The sequence below is a fragment of the Motacilla alba genome, unplaced genomic scaffold (genome assembly GCF_015832195.1).
Source record: "Motacilla alba alba isolate MOTALB_02 unplaced genomic scaffold, Motacilla_alba_V1.0_pri HiC_scaffold_34, whole genome shotgun sequence".
Classification (NCBI taxonomy): Eukaryota; Metazoa; Chordata; class Aves; order Passeriformes; family Motacillidae; genus Motacilla; species Motacilla alba.
The window spans coordinates 889,511-905,788 of NW_024037436.1; the positions used below are offsets into that span (position 1 = coordinate 889,511).

General features: G+C 50.0%; 1 protein-coding gene across 1 annotated transcript in view; it reads right to left on the reverse strand.

Moving 5' to 3' along the window:
* Positions 1 to 768: 768 nt before the first annotated feature.
* The window catches only part of LOC119696550 (cyclic AMP-dependent transcription factor ATF-6 beta-like), a 22,215-nt gene continuing 6,705 nt past the window's right edge, over positions 769 to 16,278 (reverse strand). Inside the window, exons 6-16 of the mRNA XM_038126292.1 lie at positions 15,990 to 16,158; positions 14,699 to 14,884; positions 14,373 to 14,436; positions 13,140 to 13,219; positions 12,208 to 12,380; positions 10,018 to 10,089; positions 7,032 to 7,128; positions 6,444 to 6,517; positions 5,560 to 5,671; positions 3,820 to 3,904; positions 769 to 1,784 (exon numbers count right to left, since the gene is read on the reverse strand). Coding sequence (XP_037982220.1) covers positions 1,546 to 1,784; positions 3,820 to 3,904; positions 5,560 to 5,671; positions 6,444 to 6,517; positions 7,032 to 7,128; positions 10,018 to 10,089; positions 12,208 to 12,380; positions 13,140 to 13,219; positions 14,373 to 14,436; positions 14,699 to 14,884; positions 15,990 to 16,158 — 1,351 coding nt within the window. The 3' untranslated portion in view covers positions 769 to 1,545. The remainder of the gene's footprint in view (positions 1,785 to 3,819; positions 3,905 to 5,559; positions 5,672 to 6,443; positions 6,518 to 7,031; positions 7,129 to 10,017; positions 10,090 to 12,207; positions 12,381 to 13,139; positions 13,220 to 14,372; positions 14,437 to 14,698; positions 14,885 to 15,989; positions 16,159 to 16,278) is intronic.

The window sequence follows — 16,278 nt, forward strand, 5'->3', positions numbered from 1 at the left end:
GGGGTTTTGATTGGCAGGCGCGGCGGCAAATGAGGAGGGAGGAGGGTGTGTGAGGGGGGGGGAAATGGAAGATGGCGGCGGCCCGGAGCGCTCGTGAGGGGTTTGGGAGGATTTATGGGGATTTTGGGGGTTGTGAGGGGCTGGGACCCCCCAAAAAAGGAGATTTAAGAGGGTTTGAAAACCTTACTGCGGAAATTTGGGGGATTGGGACCCCCCGGGAGGGAATTTGGGCCGTTTTTGGGACCCCCAATGGAAGGATTTCGGGGTCTCTCAACCATTAATGGTTTCTCCCCCCCAAAAAAAAACCCCAAAATTCCCCTCAAAGCCCCAAAATTCCCCTTTAAAAAAATCCCGAAATTGAATTAAAGATGCTGCTGCCCTCCCCCCAAGGCTGAGTGTGGTTTGGGGTTTGGAAACGAGGGGGAAAAACCCGAAATTTCCCCCCAAAAAAATTCCCTCCAAAGTTCTGGGAAAGTTTCTCAGAATTTCTCCAAAAAAAAAATTTCTTTAAAATTTCCCCCCCAAAAAATTCACGAGGAAAGCTCAAAATCGTCCCAAAAAAAGTTCCTTAAAAAAACTTCCTAAAATTCCGATCAACTCACCCAAAATTCACCGAAAAATCGTAAAAAAATCCCCCCAAAATTCCGAAAATTTCTCAAAAACGTCACCAAAAATTCCCCCAAATCCCCGAATTTCCCCCCAAAACCCCGGATTTCCGCGGCCCCTCCCCCCCAGACAGACTCCCCGAGGATTTTTTTGGTTTTTTTTGGGATTTCCCCCCTTTTTTTATTGATTTGGGTAAAAAACGCGGCCGGGGGAGGGGCGGGGGCAGAAAAGGGCGCGGCCCCTTTAAGAAGAGGCGTGGCCTCGGAAATAACCACGCCCACACACAGCCAAGGGGTGTGGCTTTGCGGTAGGCGTGACTTGTTCCGTTCCCTTGAGGGGCGTGGCCTCAAACCCGCGGGTTTTAAGGAGGGGGCGTGGCCTGATGCAGAAGTGGGCGGGGCTTAAAGGCCCCACACAGTTGAATAAACATTTTAAAGGGTGTGGCTTGTGTATGCAAATCATTGGGGGCGTGGCCCTGAACCATCTTTAGGCGTGGGGCGTGGCCTAAACCACCGGAATCCTACGGGGGCGTGGCCTCAAGCTGAAGTGTATTGGGGGGGTGGCCTCAAACGTGTGGTTGTAAGGGGGCGTGGCTTAAACTCCCAATCTGAAGGGGGCATGGCTTCTAAAATGCAAATTTCTAAGTGGGCATGGCTCAAATGCCAAATCTGAAAGGGGCGTGGTTCTAAAATGCAAATTTATAAGGGGGCGTGGTCTCAAAGCTGTGGCTTAAATGGGGCGTGGCTTAAACACTTAAAACCAAGGGGGCGTGGCCTTAAGTAATTTCTAGGGGGGCGTGGCCTCAATCCAGTGGTTTTAAGGGGCGTGGCCTCAATAATGTCATGTGGGCTAGAAGGGGGCGTGGCCCCAAACATGTGTTCGAAGGGGCGTGGCCTCAGACATGCAGTTAAAAGGGGGCGTGGCTTAAACGATTCCATTTCAGGGGGCGTGGCTTCCACCTGTTTCAGAAGGGGGCGTGTCCTTTTCCCGGAAGCGGGCGTGTCCCGGGCTCAGCCTCCCCCCGGGGTGCCGGGGCGGGGGTCTGCGGGTGGGCGTGGCCCGGGCGGGGGGCGTGGCCCGCGCGGGGGGCGCGGCCCGGCGGCGGCGCACATGGATGACGCGCGTGTCCATCACCTCGCAGTCCACCTGCATCATCGGCTGCGCCGCGCCCGACGACTCTGGGGGGCGGGGAGACCGGGAACGGCGCCGAAATCAGCAAAATCAGCAAAAAACAACAGAAACTCAACAAAATCACCAAATTCAGCAAAAAACAACAAAAATCAACAAAACCCAACAGAACCCAACAAAAATCAACGGAACAGTGCATCCAAAAACACCAAAACTCAACAAAATCCACCAAAAACTCACCAAAACCCAACAAAAATCAACAAAACCCAACAAATTCAACAAAACCCAACAAAAATCAACAAAACCCAACAAAAATCAACAAAACCCAACAAAACCCAACAAAAATCAACAAAATCCACCAAAAACTCAACAAAACCCAACAAAAACTCAGCAAAACCCAACAAAACTCAACAAAACCCAACAAAAATCAACAAAACCCAACAAAACTCAACAAAACCCAACAGAACCCAACAAAAATCAACAAAAACTCACCAAAACTCACCAAAAATCAACAGAACAGTGCACCCAAAATCACCAAAACTCAACAAAACCCAACAAAACTCCCCAAAACCCAACAAAAATCAACAAAAATCAACAAAACCCAACAAAAAACAACAAAAATCAACAGAACAGTGCACCCAAAATCACCAAAACTCAACAAAATCCAACAAAAAACAACAAATTCAACAAAATTCAACAGAACTCAACAAAAATCAACGGAACGGTGCGCCCAAAATCACCAAAATCACCAGAACTCAACAAAACTCAACAAAATCCACCAAAAATCAACGGAACGATGCGCTAAAAATCACCAAAACTGACAAAACTCAACAAAAATCAATGGAACAATGCACCGAAAATCACCAGAACGCACCAAAATGCACCAAAAATCAATGGAGCGATGCGCCCAAAATCACCAAAACTCACCAAAACTCAACAAACTCAACAAAATTCAACAAAACTCACCAGAATCCACCAAAAATCAACAAAATGCTGCACCAAAAATCACCAAATTCACCAAAAACTCAACAAATTCAACAAAACTCACCAGAACGTATCAAAATCCACCAAAAATCAACAAAAACTGAACAAATTCAACAAAACTCAACAAAACTCTGCACCAAAACGCACAAAACTCACCGAAATTCACTCACCAAATTCACCAAAACGCACCAAAACTCTTCACCAAAACGCACCGTTCAAAATCCCCCAAATTCACCAGAATTCACCAAAACTCACTCACCAAAATTCACCAAAATTCACAAACGTTTGGGTTTATAAAAATCGGAATTGCCCAAAATTGGCATCTCCTGAAATTGGGATTCCCAAAATTTGGAATTTCAAAAATTTGGGATTTTTTTTGAGTATTTTGGGGGATTTTTTTTTTGAGGTTTTTTTTTTTTTTTTTGGGGAGATTTTTGGGAGACTTTGGAGGGATTTTTGAGGAATTTTTGGGGGTATTTTTTGGGGATTTTTGGAGAGATTTTGGGGTTTTTGGGGGGATTTTTAGGGATATTTTTAGGGTGGTTTTGGGGGATTTTTTCAGGGATTTTTGGGGTAATTTTTGGGCTGTTTTGGGGTGTTTCGGGGGGCAATTTTTGGGGTATTTTTGGGCTGGTTTTGGGGTAATTTTTGGGCTGTTTTGGGGGGTTTTGGGGGCGATTTTTAGGGGTAATTTTTGGGGTATTTTTAGGAATATTTTTGGGGTAATTTTTGAGGTGTTTTTGGGGGTTTTGAGGGCGATTTTTGGGGTGATTTTGTGGTAATTTTTGGGGTATTTTTGGGTGGTTTTGGGGTGGTTTGGGGGTAATTTTTTGGGGTGTTTTTGGAGGCAATTTTTGAGGTGTTTTTGGGCTGTTTTTGGGGTAATTTTTGCAGTGTTTTTGGGGTGGTTTTGGGGTCGTTTTGGGGTAATTTTTAGGGTGGTTTTGCGGTAATTTTTGGGGCGTTTTGGGGTTGATTTTTGGGTGTTTTGGCGGTAATTTTTAGGGTGTTTTTGGGGTAATTTTTGGGCAGTTTTTGGGGTGGTTTTGGGGTGTTTTGGGGTAATTTTTGGGGTAATTTTTGGGGGTTTTGGGGTCTCACCGTTCAGAGCCGCTGCCGGCATCACCAGGGACATTTTGGGCCGGGAGGTTTTGTTGTGGCTCCGGGCTGGGAGGAGCAGATGGTCCTGAAATCCCCGAAAATCCCCAAATTAACCCCAAAATCCCATCAAAAACCCCCAAAATCCCATCAACAACCCCCAAAATCTCATCAACAACCCATAAAATCCCCTAAAAATCCCCACAAAATTCCCAAAAACCCACAAAAAATCCCAGAAAAATCCCAAAAAACCCCCAACCCCCTCCAAATCTCCCCCAAAAATCCCCCAAATTCCCCCAATCCCCCAAAAACCCCAAAATCCCCGAAAAATTCCCCAAAATCCCCCAAAAAAACACCAAAAATTGCCAAAAAGTCACCAAAAACCCCAACTCCCCCCAAATCTCCCCCAAAAAATCCCAAAAAATTCACAAAAATCCCCCAAAAACCCCCAAAAACCCCAAAACCCCCCAAATCCCCTAAAAAATCCCCCAAATCCCCCCAAAAAACCACAAAAAATCACAGAAAAACCCCAAAATCCCCCCAACCCCCCCCCCAAATCTCCCCCCAAAAAAACCCCCCAAAATTCCCAAAAACCCCCAAAAACCCCAAATCCCCCCAAAACCTCCCCAAATCTCCCCCAAAAAACCCAAAAAATTCCCAAAAACCCCAAATCCCCTAAAAATCCCCAACTCCCCTAAAAATCCCCCAAATCCCCCCAAAATCCCCCAAAAAACCACAAAAAAAAATCACAGAAAAACCCCAAAATCCCCCCAAAACCCCCCCAAATCTCCACAAAAAAAATCCCAAAAAATTCTCAAAAATCCCCCAAAGCCCCCGAAAGCCCCCAAAAATCCCCAAACCCCCAAAATCCCCTAAAAACCCCCAAAATCCCCCAAAAAACACAAAAAAAATCAAAGAAAAACCCCAAAATCCCCCCAAAACCCCCCAAATCTCCACAAAAAAAATCCCAAAAAATTCCCGAAAATCCCCCAAAGCCCCCGAAAGCCCCCAAAAATCCCCAAACCCCCAAAATCCCCTAAAAACCCCCAAAATCCCCCAAAAACCACAAAAAATCAAAGAAAAACCCCAAAATCCCCCCAAAACCCCCCCCAAATCTCCACAAAAAAAAAATCCCAAAAATTCCCAAAAACCCCAAATCCCCACAAAACCCCCCAAATCTCCCCCAAAAAATCCCAAAAAAATTCCCAAAAACCCCAAATCCCCTAAAAATCCCCAACTCCCCTAAAAATCCCCCAAATCCCCCCAAAATCCCCCAAAAAACCACAAAAAAATCACAGAAAAACCCCAAAATCCCCCCAAAACCCCCCCAAATCTCCACAAAAAAAATCCCAAAAAATTCCCAAAAACCCCCAAAACCCCCCGAAAGCCCCCAAAAATCCCCAAACCCCCAAAATCCCCTAAAAACCCCCAAAATCCCCCAAAAAACACAAAAAAATCAAAGAAAAACCCCAAAATCCCCCCAAAACCCCCCCAAATCTCCACAAAAAAAATCCCAAAAAATTCCCGAAAATCCCTCAAACCCCCCGAAAGCCCCCAAAAATCCCCAAACCCCCAAAATCCCCCTAAAAACCCCCAAAATCCCCCAAAAAACACAAAAAATCAAAGAAAAACCCCAAAATCCCCCCAAAACCCCCCCAAATCTCCACAAAAAAAATCCCAAAAAATTCCCAAAAACCCCCAAAACCCCCAAATCCCCCCCAAATCCCCCCCAAGCCCCCGTACCCTGCGGAAGGACACCACGTAGAAGGTGTCGTCCCTGCGCTCGATGGCCGCCAGGATTCGGGGTTCGGGGGCGTCGGGGCCGTGGTAGAGCTGCAGCTGCCCCGGGGGGAGCCTGGGGGGGATTTGGGGGGGTTTGGGGGGGATTTGGGTGGAATTTGGGGTAATTTGTAGGATTTGGGGGGGATTTGGGGGTGATTCGGGGGGGATTGGAGGAATTTGGGGGGATTTTCGAGGGATTTGGGGGATTTGGGGGGATTTGGGGGGGGTGTTGGGGGATTTGGGGGGGTTGGGGTAGATTTGGGTGGGGTTTGGGGGACATTTGGGGGGATTTGGGGAGATTTGGGGCATTTGAAGGGATTTGGGGGGGATTTGGGGGGGGTTGGGGCGGTTTGGAGGGGATTTGGGGGGAGATTTGAGGAATTTGGGGGATTTGGGGGGATTTGGGGAAGATTTAGGGGGATTTGGGGGGATTTTGGGGAGATTTGGGGGGATTGGAGGAATTTGGGGGATTTGGGGGGGATTTCGGGGGGATTTGGGGCGTTTTGGGGGGGATTTGGGGGGCATTTTGGGGATTTGAGGGGAATTTTGGGGGATTTGGGGGGGATTTTTTGGAATTTGAGGAGATGTGGGTGGGTTTGGGGATATTTGGGGGGATTTGGGGATTTTGGGGGGATTTGGGGGGGTTTTGGGGGATTTTGGGAGTGGTTTGGGGGATTTTAGGGGGATTTGGGGGAATTTTAAAGGGTATTTGGAGGATTTTGGGAGGTTTTGGGGTTTTGGGATGACGTGGGGGGAGTTCAGCCATTTTTGGGACTGGGGAGATTTTAGGGGGTTTTTGGAGGGGTCCAGGAGGATTTTGGGGTCCCCAAATTTGGGGGTCTCACCTCTCAGCTCGAGGGGGCGTGGCCGGGAGCAGCCCCGCCCCCCCCGGGCCCTTCCAGGGGGGCGAACCCTGAAACTGCCCCGAAAATTGGGGGGGAGGGGGGGGGGGTCAGAGACCCCCAAAAACCTCCCCAAAATCCCCCCAAACCCCCCAAAAACCTCCCTGAGACCCCCCAAAATCCCCCCAAAACCCTTCGGGACCCCAAAACCTCCTCGAATCCTCCCAGGGACCCCAAAAACCTCCCCAAAAATCCCCCAAAACACCTCGGGACCCCCCCCCAAATTCCCCAAAACCCCCTTAGAACCCCCCAAAATCCCCCCCAAAACCCCAAAATCTCCTCGAGACCCCCAAAATCCCCCCTGGGAGCCCCCAAATCCCCCCAAAGCCCCCAAAATTCTCCCCGAAACCTCCCTGAGACCCCCAAAATGCCCCCTGGGAGCCCCCAACCCCCCCCAAACCTCCTTAAAATTGCCCCAAATCCCCCAAAATTTCTCCAAATCCCCCCCAGATCCCCCCCAAATCCCCCCCGGGACCCCTCAAATGCCCCCAAATCCCCCCCAGCCCCCCCCCGGCGCCCCCAGCCCCTCACCTGGCCGCGGGGGGGGCTCTGGGGGGGCCCCCCGGGGGTCCCGCGCTCCTTCTGGGTTTGGTGCCTCCGGACCCAGCCCCGGAGCTCGTCTGCCAGCCTGGGGGAGGGGGGACCCCAAAATCCCCCAAAATCCGCCCCAAAATCCCCCCAAAATCCGTCCAAAATCCACCCAAAATCCCCCCAAAAATTCATCCAAAAGAGCCCCAAAATCCACCCAAAACCGCCCCAAAAATCCGCCCCAAATTCCACCCAAAAATCCTCCAAAGAATTCATCCGAAATCCACCCAAAAATTCATCCAAAATCCCCCCAAAAATCCGCCCCAGAAATTCATCCAAAATCCCCCAAAAATCCGCCCCAAAAATTCATCCAAAACCGCCTCAAAATCCACCCAAAAATTCATCCAAAATCCCCCAAAAATCCGCCCCAGAAATTCATCCAAAACCGCCCCAAAATCCACCCAAAAAATTCATCCAAAATCCGCCCAAAATCACCCAAAAATCCGCCCCAAAAATTCATCCAAAATCCGCCCAAAATCACCCTAAAATCCACCCAAAACCGCCCCAAATCCCCCAAAAATCCTCCCAAAAATTCACCCAAAACTGCCCCAAAATCCACCCAAAATCCACCCAAAATCCTCCCAAAAATTCACCCAAAACCGCCCCAAAATCCACCCAAAAATCCTCCAAAAAAATCATCCAAAATCCCCCCAAAATCCTCCCAAAAATTCATCCAAAACCGCCCCAAAATCCTCCCAAAAAATCCGCCCCAAACTGTCCCCAAATCCACCCAAAAATTCATCCAAAATCCCCCCAAAATTCCCAAAATTTTCCCAAAACTTCCCCCAAATTCCCCAAAAATCCCCAAAATTCCCAAATTTCCCCCCAAATTTCCCCCAAATTCCCCAAAAATCCCTAAAAGTCCCAAATTTCCCCATAAATTCCCCCAAAATTCCCAAAATTTACCCAAAACTTCCCCCAAATTCCCCAGAAGTCCCCAAAATTCCCAAATTTTCCCCAAAATTCCCCAAAATTCCCAAAATTTCCCCCAAACTTCCCCCAAATTCCCCAAAAATCCCTAAAAGTCCCAAATTTCCCCATAAATTCCCCCAAAATTCCCAAAATTTACCCAAAACTTCCCCCAAATTCCCCAAAAGTCCCCAAAAGTCCCAAATTTTCCCCAAAATTCCCCAAAATTCCCAAAATTTACCCAAAACTTCCCCCAAATTCCCCCAAAATCCCCAAAATTCCCAATTTTCCCCCCAAATTTTCCCCAAATTCCCCAAAAATCCCTAAAATTCCCAAATTTCCCCATAAATTCCCCCAAAATTCCCAAAATTTCCCCCAAACTTCCCCCAAATTCCCCAAAAGTCCCCAAAATTCCCAAATTTCCCCCAAATTTCCACAAAAATCCCCAAAAATCCCCAAAATTCCCAAATTTCCCCCAAATTTCCACAAAATTCCCAAAATTTTCCCAAAACTTCCCCCAAATTCCCCAAAAGTCCCCAAAATTCCCAAATTTCCCCCAAATTTCCACAAAATTCCCAAAAATCCCCAAAAATCCCCAAAATTCCCAAATTTCCCCCAAATTTTCCCCAAAATTCCCAAAATTTACCCAAAACTTCCCCCAAATTCCCCAAAAGTCCCCAAAATTCCCAAATTTTCCCCAAAATTCCCCAAAATTCCCAAAATTTACCCAAAACTTCCCCCAAATTCCCCCAAAATCCCCAAAATTCCCAATTTTCCCCCCCAAATTTTCCCCAAATTCCCCAAAAATCCCTAAAAGTCCCAAATTTCCCCATAAATTCCCCCAAAATTCCCAAAATTTCCCCCAAACTTCCCCCAAATTCCCCAAAAGTCCCCAAAATTCCCAAATTTTCCCCAAAGTCCCCAAAATTTACCCCAAACTTCCCCCAAATTCCCCAAAAATCCCCAAAATTCCCAAATTTTCCCCCAAATCTCCCAAAAAATTCCCAAAATTTACCCAAAACTTCCCCCAAATTCCCCCAAAATCCCCAAAATTCCCAATTTTCCCCCCAAATTTTCCCCAAATTCCCCAAAAATCCCTAAAAGTCCCAAATTTCCCCATAAATTCCCCCAAAATTCCCAAAATTTCCCCCAAACTTCCCCCAAATTCTCCAAAAGTCCCCAAAATTCCCAAATTTCCCCCAAATTTCCACAAAAATCCCCAAAAATCCCCAAAATTCCCAAATTTCCCCCAAATTTCCACAAAATTCCCAAAATTTTCCCAAAACTTCCCCCAAATTCCCCAAAAGTCCCCAAAATTCCCAAATTTTCCCCAAAATTCCCAAAATTTACCCAAAACTTCCCCCAAATTCCCCCAAAATCCCCAAAATTCCCAATTTTCCCCCCAAATTTTCCCCAAATTCCCCAAAAATCCCTAAAATTCCCAAATTTCCCCATAAATTCCCCCAAAATTCCCAAAATTTCCCCCAAACTTCCCCCAAATTCCCCAAAAGTCCCCAAAATTCCCAAATTTTCCCCAAAGTCCCCAAAATTTACCCCAAACTTCCCCCAAATTCCCCAAAAATCCCCAAAATTCCCAAATTTTCCCCAAATCTCCCAAAAAATTCCCAAAATTTACCCAAAACTTCCCCCAAATTCCCCAAAAATCCCCAAAAGTCCCAAATTTCCCCCAAATTTCCACAAAAATCCCCAAAAATCCCCAAAATTCCCAAATTTCCACAAAATTCCCGCAAAATTCCCAAATTTTCCCCAAAAATCCCCAAAATTCCCCAAAATTTACCCCAAACTTCCCCCAAATTCCCCAAAAATCCCCAAAAGTCCCAAATTTCCCCCAAAATTCCCCAAAAATCCCCAAAAATCCCCAAAATTCCCCAATTTCCCCCCCAAATTTCCCCAAAGTTCCCCAAATTTGCCCTGAAATCTCCCAAAAATTCCCGAAAATTCCCGAAAATCCCCGGAATTCCCGGAATTCCCGGAATTCCCGGCATTCCCTGGTCCCCACCTGAGGCTCTCGCTGCGGTTGAAGGCGCGGCACTCGGGGGGGGGGGAGGGGCCCCAGGACAGCGAGGAATTCCTGCGGGGGAGGGGAAGGGCGGGAATGCCGGAATTCCCGGAAAATTGGGAAATTCCCGGAAAAATTCAGGATTTTCCCAGAAAAATGTGGATTTTACATGAAAAATTTGGGATTTTCCATGAAAAATGTGGATTTTACATGAAAAATTTGGGATTTTCCATAAAAAAATTGGGAATTTCCATGAAAAGTTTGGGATTTTCCGTAAAAAAATTGGGAATTTCCAAGGAAAATTTGGGATTTTCCAAGAAAAATTTGGGAATTTCTGTGAAAAGTTTGGGATTTTCCAAAAAAATCTGGGAATTTCCAGGAAAAATTTGGGATTTTCCAAGAAAAGTTTGGGATTTCTGTGAAAAATTTGGGAATTTCCGGGAAAAATTTGGGAATTTCCAGAAAATTTTGGGATTTTCCATGAAAAGTTCGAGAATTCCCATGAAAAATTTGGGATTTTGACCAAGAATTTGGGATTTTCCAAAAAAATTTGGGATTTTCTAAAAAAATTGGGGATTTTCCGTAAAAAAATTGGGAATTTCCAAGGAAAATCTGGGATTTTCAATAAAAAATTTGGGAATTTCTGTGAAAAATTTGGGATTTTCCAAAAAACTCCGGGAATTTCCATGAAAAGTTCGGGAATTTCCAGGAAAAATTTGGGATTTTCATTTAAAAAATTCAGAATTCCCAGAAAATTTTGGGATTTTCCGTAAAAAATTTGGGATTTTCCATGAAAAGTTTGGGATTTTCCAAAAAAAATTTGGGATTTTCCATAAAAAATGTGGATTTTCCAGGAAAAATTTGGGATTTTCCGTAAAAGTTTGGGAATTTCCATAAAAATTTGGGAATTTCCATAAAAACTTGGGATTTTCCATGAAAAACGTGGGAATTTCCAAGAAAAGTTTGGGATTTTACATGAAAAGTTTGGTGGGAATTTTGGGGATTTTTTGGGGAATTTTGGGTAAATTTTGAGTAAAATTTGGGGATTTTGGGAATTTTGGGATAAATTTGGGGTAAATTTTGGGGAATTTGGGGTAAACTTTGGGATTTCTTGGGGGGATTTGGGTGGATTTTGGGTAAATTTTGGGTAAATTTTGGGTAAATTTTGGGGTAAATGTTGGGGTTTTGGGGATTTTTGGGAATTTGGGGTAAATTTTGGGAATTTGGGGTAAATTTTGGGAATTTTGGGGGTAAATTTTGGGAATTTTGGGAATTTCTGGGTAAATTTTGGGAATTTGGGGTAAATTTTGGGAATTTGGGGTAAATTTTGGGAATTTGGGGTAAATTTTGGGAATTTGGGGTAAATTTCAGGAATTTTGGGAATTTCTGGGTAAATTTTTGGGAATTTGGGGTAAATTTTGGGAATTTGGGGTAAATTTCAGGAATTTTGGGAATTTCTGGGTAAATTTTTGGGAATTTGGGGTAAATTTTGGGAATTTGGGGTAAATTTTGGGAATTTGGGGTAAATTTCGGGAATTTTGGGAATTTCTGGGTAAATTTTTGGGAATTTGGGGTAAATTTTGGGAATTTGGGGTAAATTTTGGGAATTTTGGGAATTTCTGGGTAAATTTTTGGGAATTTGGGGTAAATTTTGGGATTTCTTGGGGGGATTTGGGTGGATTTTGGGTAAATTTTGGGTAAATTTTGGGTAAATTTTGGGGAAAATGTTGGGGTTTTGGGGATTTTTGGGAATTTGGGGTAAATTTTGGGAATTTGGGGTAAATTTCGGGAATTTTGGGGTAAATTTTGGGAATTTTGGGAATTTCTGGGTAAATTTTTGGGAATTTGGGGTAAATTTTGGGAATTTGGGGTAAATTTTGGGAATTTGGGGTAAATTTCAGGAATTTTGGGAATTTCTGGGTAAATTTTTGGGAATTTGGGGTAAATTTTGGGAATTTGGGGTAAATTTCGGGAATTTTGGGAATTTCTGGGTAAACTTTTGGGAATTTGGGGTAAACTTTGGGATTTCTTGGGGGGATTTGGGTGGATTTTGGGTAAATTTCGGGTAAATGTTGGGGTAAATGTTGGGGTTTTGGGGATTTTTGGGAATTTGGGGTAAATTTGGGGAATTTTGGGGTAAATTTCGGGAATTTGGGGTAAATTTGGGGAATTTCGGGATTCCCCTCTTACCTGAAGGGCCCGCGGGGGCGGGGCCGCGGCTCCGGGGGGGGGTCCCCAAATCCCGGGGGGGTCCCCGAGCTGCGGGGGGAGGGGCTCCGGCTCCGGCCCCGCCCCCAGGAGGCGCCGCCCCCCGCGCGGGGGAGGGGCGGGGGGGAGGGGGAGGGGCGGCGCCCGGGGGGGGGCTGCAAAAAAAGGGAAATTTGGGGATTTTGGGGATTTTGGGGATTTTGGGGATTTTGGGGCGGTTTGGGGGCATTTTTTGGGGGGGGGGATTTTGGGGGTTTGGGGGGAGAAATTTTGGGGAATTTGGGGAATTTTTGGGGGGATTTTTAGGGAATTTTGGGGGATTTTTGGGGGAGAATTTTGGGGAATTTGGGGAATTTTTGGGGGGATTTTTAGGGAATTTTGGGGGATTTTTGGGGGGGAATTTGGGGATTTTTGAGGGGATTTTTAGGGAATTTTGGGGGAGTTTTTGGGGGGAAATTTTGGGGAATTTTGGGGGGGATTTTTAGGGAATTTTGGGGGAGATTTTGGGCAATTTGGGGGAGATTTTGGGGGGGATTTTTGGGGGGATTATTTGGGGATTTTTAGGGCATTTGGGGGGATTTTTGGGGGATTTTTTTGGAATTTTTAGGGAACTTTGGGGGATTTTGGGGGGGAATTTTGGGGAGATTTTTAGGGAATTTGGGGGGGATTTTTGAGGGGTTTTTTGGGGGGCATTTCGGGCATTTTTTGGATTTTGGGGGGGATTTTTTGGGATTTTTTGGGATTTTTTTTGGCTTTTTGTGGATTTTTTGTGGATTTTTGGGGGGATTTTTTGGGGGATTTTTTGGGTTTTTTTGGGATTTTTTTGGGTTTTTCCTCGTCCCCGCGTGACGCCGCCGTTGGGGGAGGGGCAGCCGGGCCCTCGCCCCCCCCGCCCCTCCCCCCGGGGGGCTCACCTGAGCGGCGCCAGGTACCAGGTGAGCAGCAGCAGCGCCCCCAGGCACGCCAGCCGCGCGGGGGGGAGGGGCGGCGGGCTCTGCGGGGACAAGGGGGGGCAGGGCTGGGGGGGCACCTCACCTGGCACAGGTGAGCCACGGGTGCCCAGGGGTGCCCAGGGGTGCCCAGGTACCCCCAGGTGTGCCCAGGTGCCCCCAGGTGTGTCACAGGTGAGCCCAGGTGTGCCCAGGGGTGCCCAGGTACCCCCGGGTGCCCCCAGGTGTGTCACAGGTGTGCCCAGCTGCGCCCAGGTGTGTCACAGGTGAGCCCAGGGGTGCCCCAGGTGACCCCAGGTGTGTCACATGTGTGCCCAGGTACCCCCAGGTGTGCCCAGGTGTGTCACAGGTGTCCCCAGGTGTCCCCAGGTACCCCCAGGTGTGCCCAGGTGTGCCCAGGTACCCCTGTGTGCCCAGGTGCCCCCACATGTGTCACAGGTGTGCCCAGGTGTGTCACAGGTGAGCCCAGGGGTGCCCAGGTGAGCCCAGGTGTCCCCAGGTGTCGCACCTGTGTGTCACCTGTCTCCCCTGTGTCACCTGTCTCACCTGTCCCCGGTGTCTCACCTGGGGCCGCAGCTCCTGCAGGCGCCTGCGGAGGGCGCCGTTGTCACCTGTGTCTCACCTGTGTCACCTGTGTCACCTGTGTCACCTGTCTCACCTGTCCCAGGTGTCCCCGGTGTCTCACCTGTGGCCGCAGCTCCTGCAGGCGCCTGCGGAGGGCGCCGTTGTCACCTGTGTCACCTGTGTCACCTGTGTCACCTGTCTCACCTGTGTCACCTGTCTCCCCTGTCTCACCTGTATCACCTGTGTCACCTGTCTCCCCTGTCTCACCTGTGTCACCTGTCTCCCCTGTCTCCCCTGTGTCACCTGTGTCACCTGTCTCCCCTGTCTCCCCTGTGTCACCTGTGTCACCTGTCTCACCTGTCCCAGGTGTCCCTGGTGTCTCACCTGTGGCCGCAGCTCCTGCAGCCGCCTGCGGAGGGCGCCGTTCTCCCCTGTGTCACCTGTGTCACCTGTGTCACCTGTCTCCCCTGTGTCACCTGTGTCACCTGTCCTGTGTCTCACCTGGGGCCGCAGCTCCTGCAGCCGCCGCCAGAGGGCGCCGTTGTCACCTGTGTCTCACCTATGTCACCTGTGTCACCTGTGTCTCACCTGTGTCACCTGTCTCACCTGTCCCAGGTGTCCCCGGTGTCTCACCTGGGGCCGCAGCTCCTGCAGGCGCCGCCGGAGGGCGCCGTTGTCGCGGCGCAGGCGCTCGTTGTCACCTGTGTCACCTGTGTCTCACCGGTGTCACCTGTCTCCCCTGTCTCACCTGTCCCAGGTGTCCCCGGTGTCTCACCTGTGGCCGCAGCTCCTGCAGCCGCCTGCGGAGGGCGCCGTTGTCACCTGTGTCACCTGTGTCACCTGTGTCACCTGTCTCACCTGTCCCGTGTCTCACCTGGGGCCGCAGCTCCTGCAGCCGCCTGCGGAGGGCGCCGTTGTCACCTGTCTCACCTGTCTCACCTGTGTCCCCGGTGTCTCACCTGTGGCCGCAGCTCCTGCAGGCGCCTGCGGAGGGCGCCGTTGTCGCGGCGCAGGCGCTCGTTGTCGGCCAGCGCCAGGTGCAGCCGCCGCTCCAGGTGCTGCAGGTATTCCTTGCGGCGCCGCCGCGACGCGCTCGCCGACTCGCGGTTCTTGATCATGCGCTGCTGCCGCCGCAGCGCCCGCACCTGCGCGGGGACCGGGGAGCCAGGGGGGTTTGGGGAGCCCCAGGTGGGTTTGGGGAGCCCCAGGTGAGCTCAGGTGAGCCCCAGGTGAGCCCAGGTGAGCTCAGGTGAGCCCAGGTGGGTTTGGGGAGCCCCAGGTGAGCCCAGGTGAGCCCCAGGTGGGTTTGGGGAGCCCCAGGTGAGCCCCAGGTGGGTTTGGGGAGCCCCAGGTGAGCCCCAGGTGGGTTTGGGGAGCCCCAGGTGAGCCCCAGGTGAGCCCCAGGTGGGTTTGGAGAGCCCCAGGTGAGCTCAGGTGAGCTCAGGGAACCCCAAAGTGGGGCCAGGTGAGCCCAGGTGAGATCAGGGGAGCCCCAGGTGAGCCCCAGGTGAGCCCCAGGTGAGCCCCAGGTGGGTTTGGGGAGCCCCAGGTGAGCTCAGGTGAGGCCCAGGTGGGTTTGGGGAGCCCCAGGTGAGCTCAGGTGAGCCCAGGTGAGCCCAGGTGGGGTCAGGGGTCACTCAGGGGTCACTCAGGGGTCACTCAGGGTCACTCAGGGGTCACAGGGGTCACTCAGGGTCACTCAGTGGGGTCAGGGGTCACTCACTGGTCACTCAGGGGTCACTCAGGGGTCACTCAGGGTCACTCAGGGGTCACAGGGGTCACTCAGGGTCACTCAGTGGGGTCAGGGGTCACTCAGGGGTCACTCAGGGGTCACAGGGGTCACTCAGGGTCACTCAGGTGTCACTCAGGGGTCAGGGGTCACTCAGGGTCACTCAAGGGGCACTCAGGGGTCACTCAGGGGTCACTCGGGGGTCACTCAGGGGTCACTCAGGGGTCAGGGGTCACTCAGGGGTACTCAAGGTCACTCAGGGGTCACTCAGGGGTCACTGGGGGGTCACTCAGGGTCACTCAGGTGTCACTCAGGTGTCACTCAGGGGTCACTCAGGGGTCACTCAGGGGTCAGGGGTCACTCAGGGGCCACTCAGGGGTCAGGGGTCACTCAGGGGTCACTCAGGTGTCACTCGGGGTCACTCAGGTGTCACTCAGGGGTCAGGGGTCACTCAGGTGTCACTCAGGGGTCAGGGGTCACTCAGGGGTCAGGGGTCACTCGGGTCACTCGGGGTCACTCACGTCCGGCTGCGCGGTGGGCGTGGCCGCGGGCGTGGCGGGGGGGCGGGGCCGGGCGCGATGGCCGCTCGGGGGCTCTCGGTTTTGGGGGGCGCCGGGGGGGGGCGGGGCAGGCACAGGAGCCCCCCCGGGAGGAGCAGCTCGGCCGGGGAGAGCAGCAGCGTGCAGGGCACTGGGGACGAGCCAAAACCGCCCGAATTTAACCCAAAACACACCCCAAACCTGCCCCAGAACACCCCAAAACCTGCCCCAAAATCAGCCCAAAAATATCCCAAAAAACCCCAAAATAATC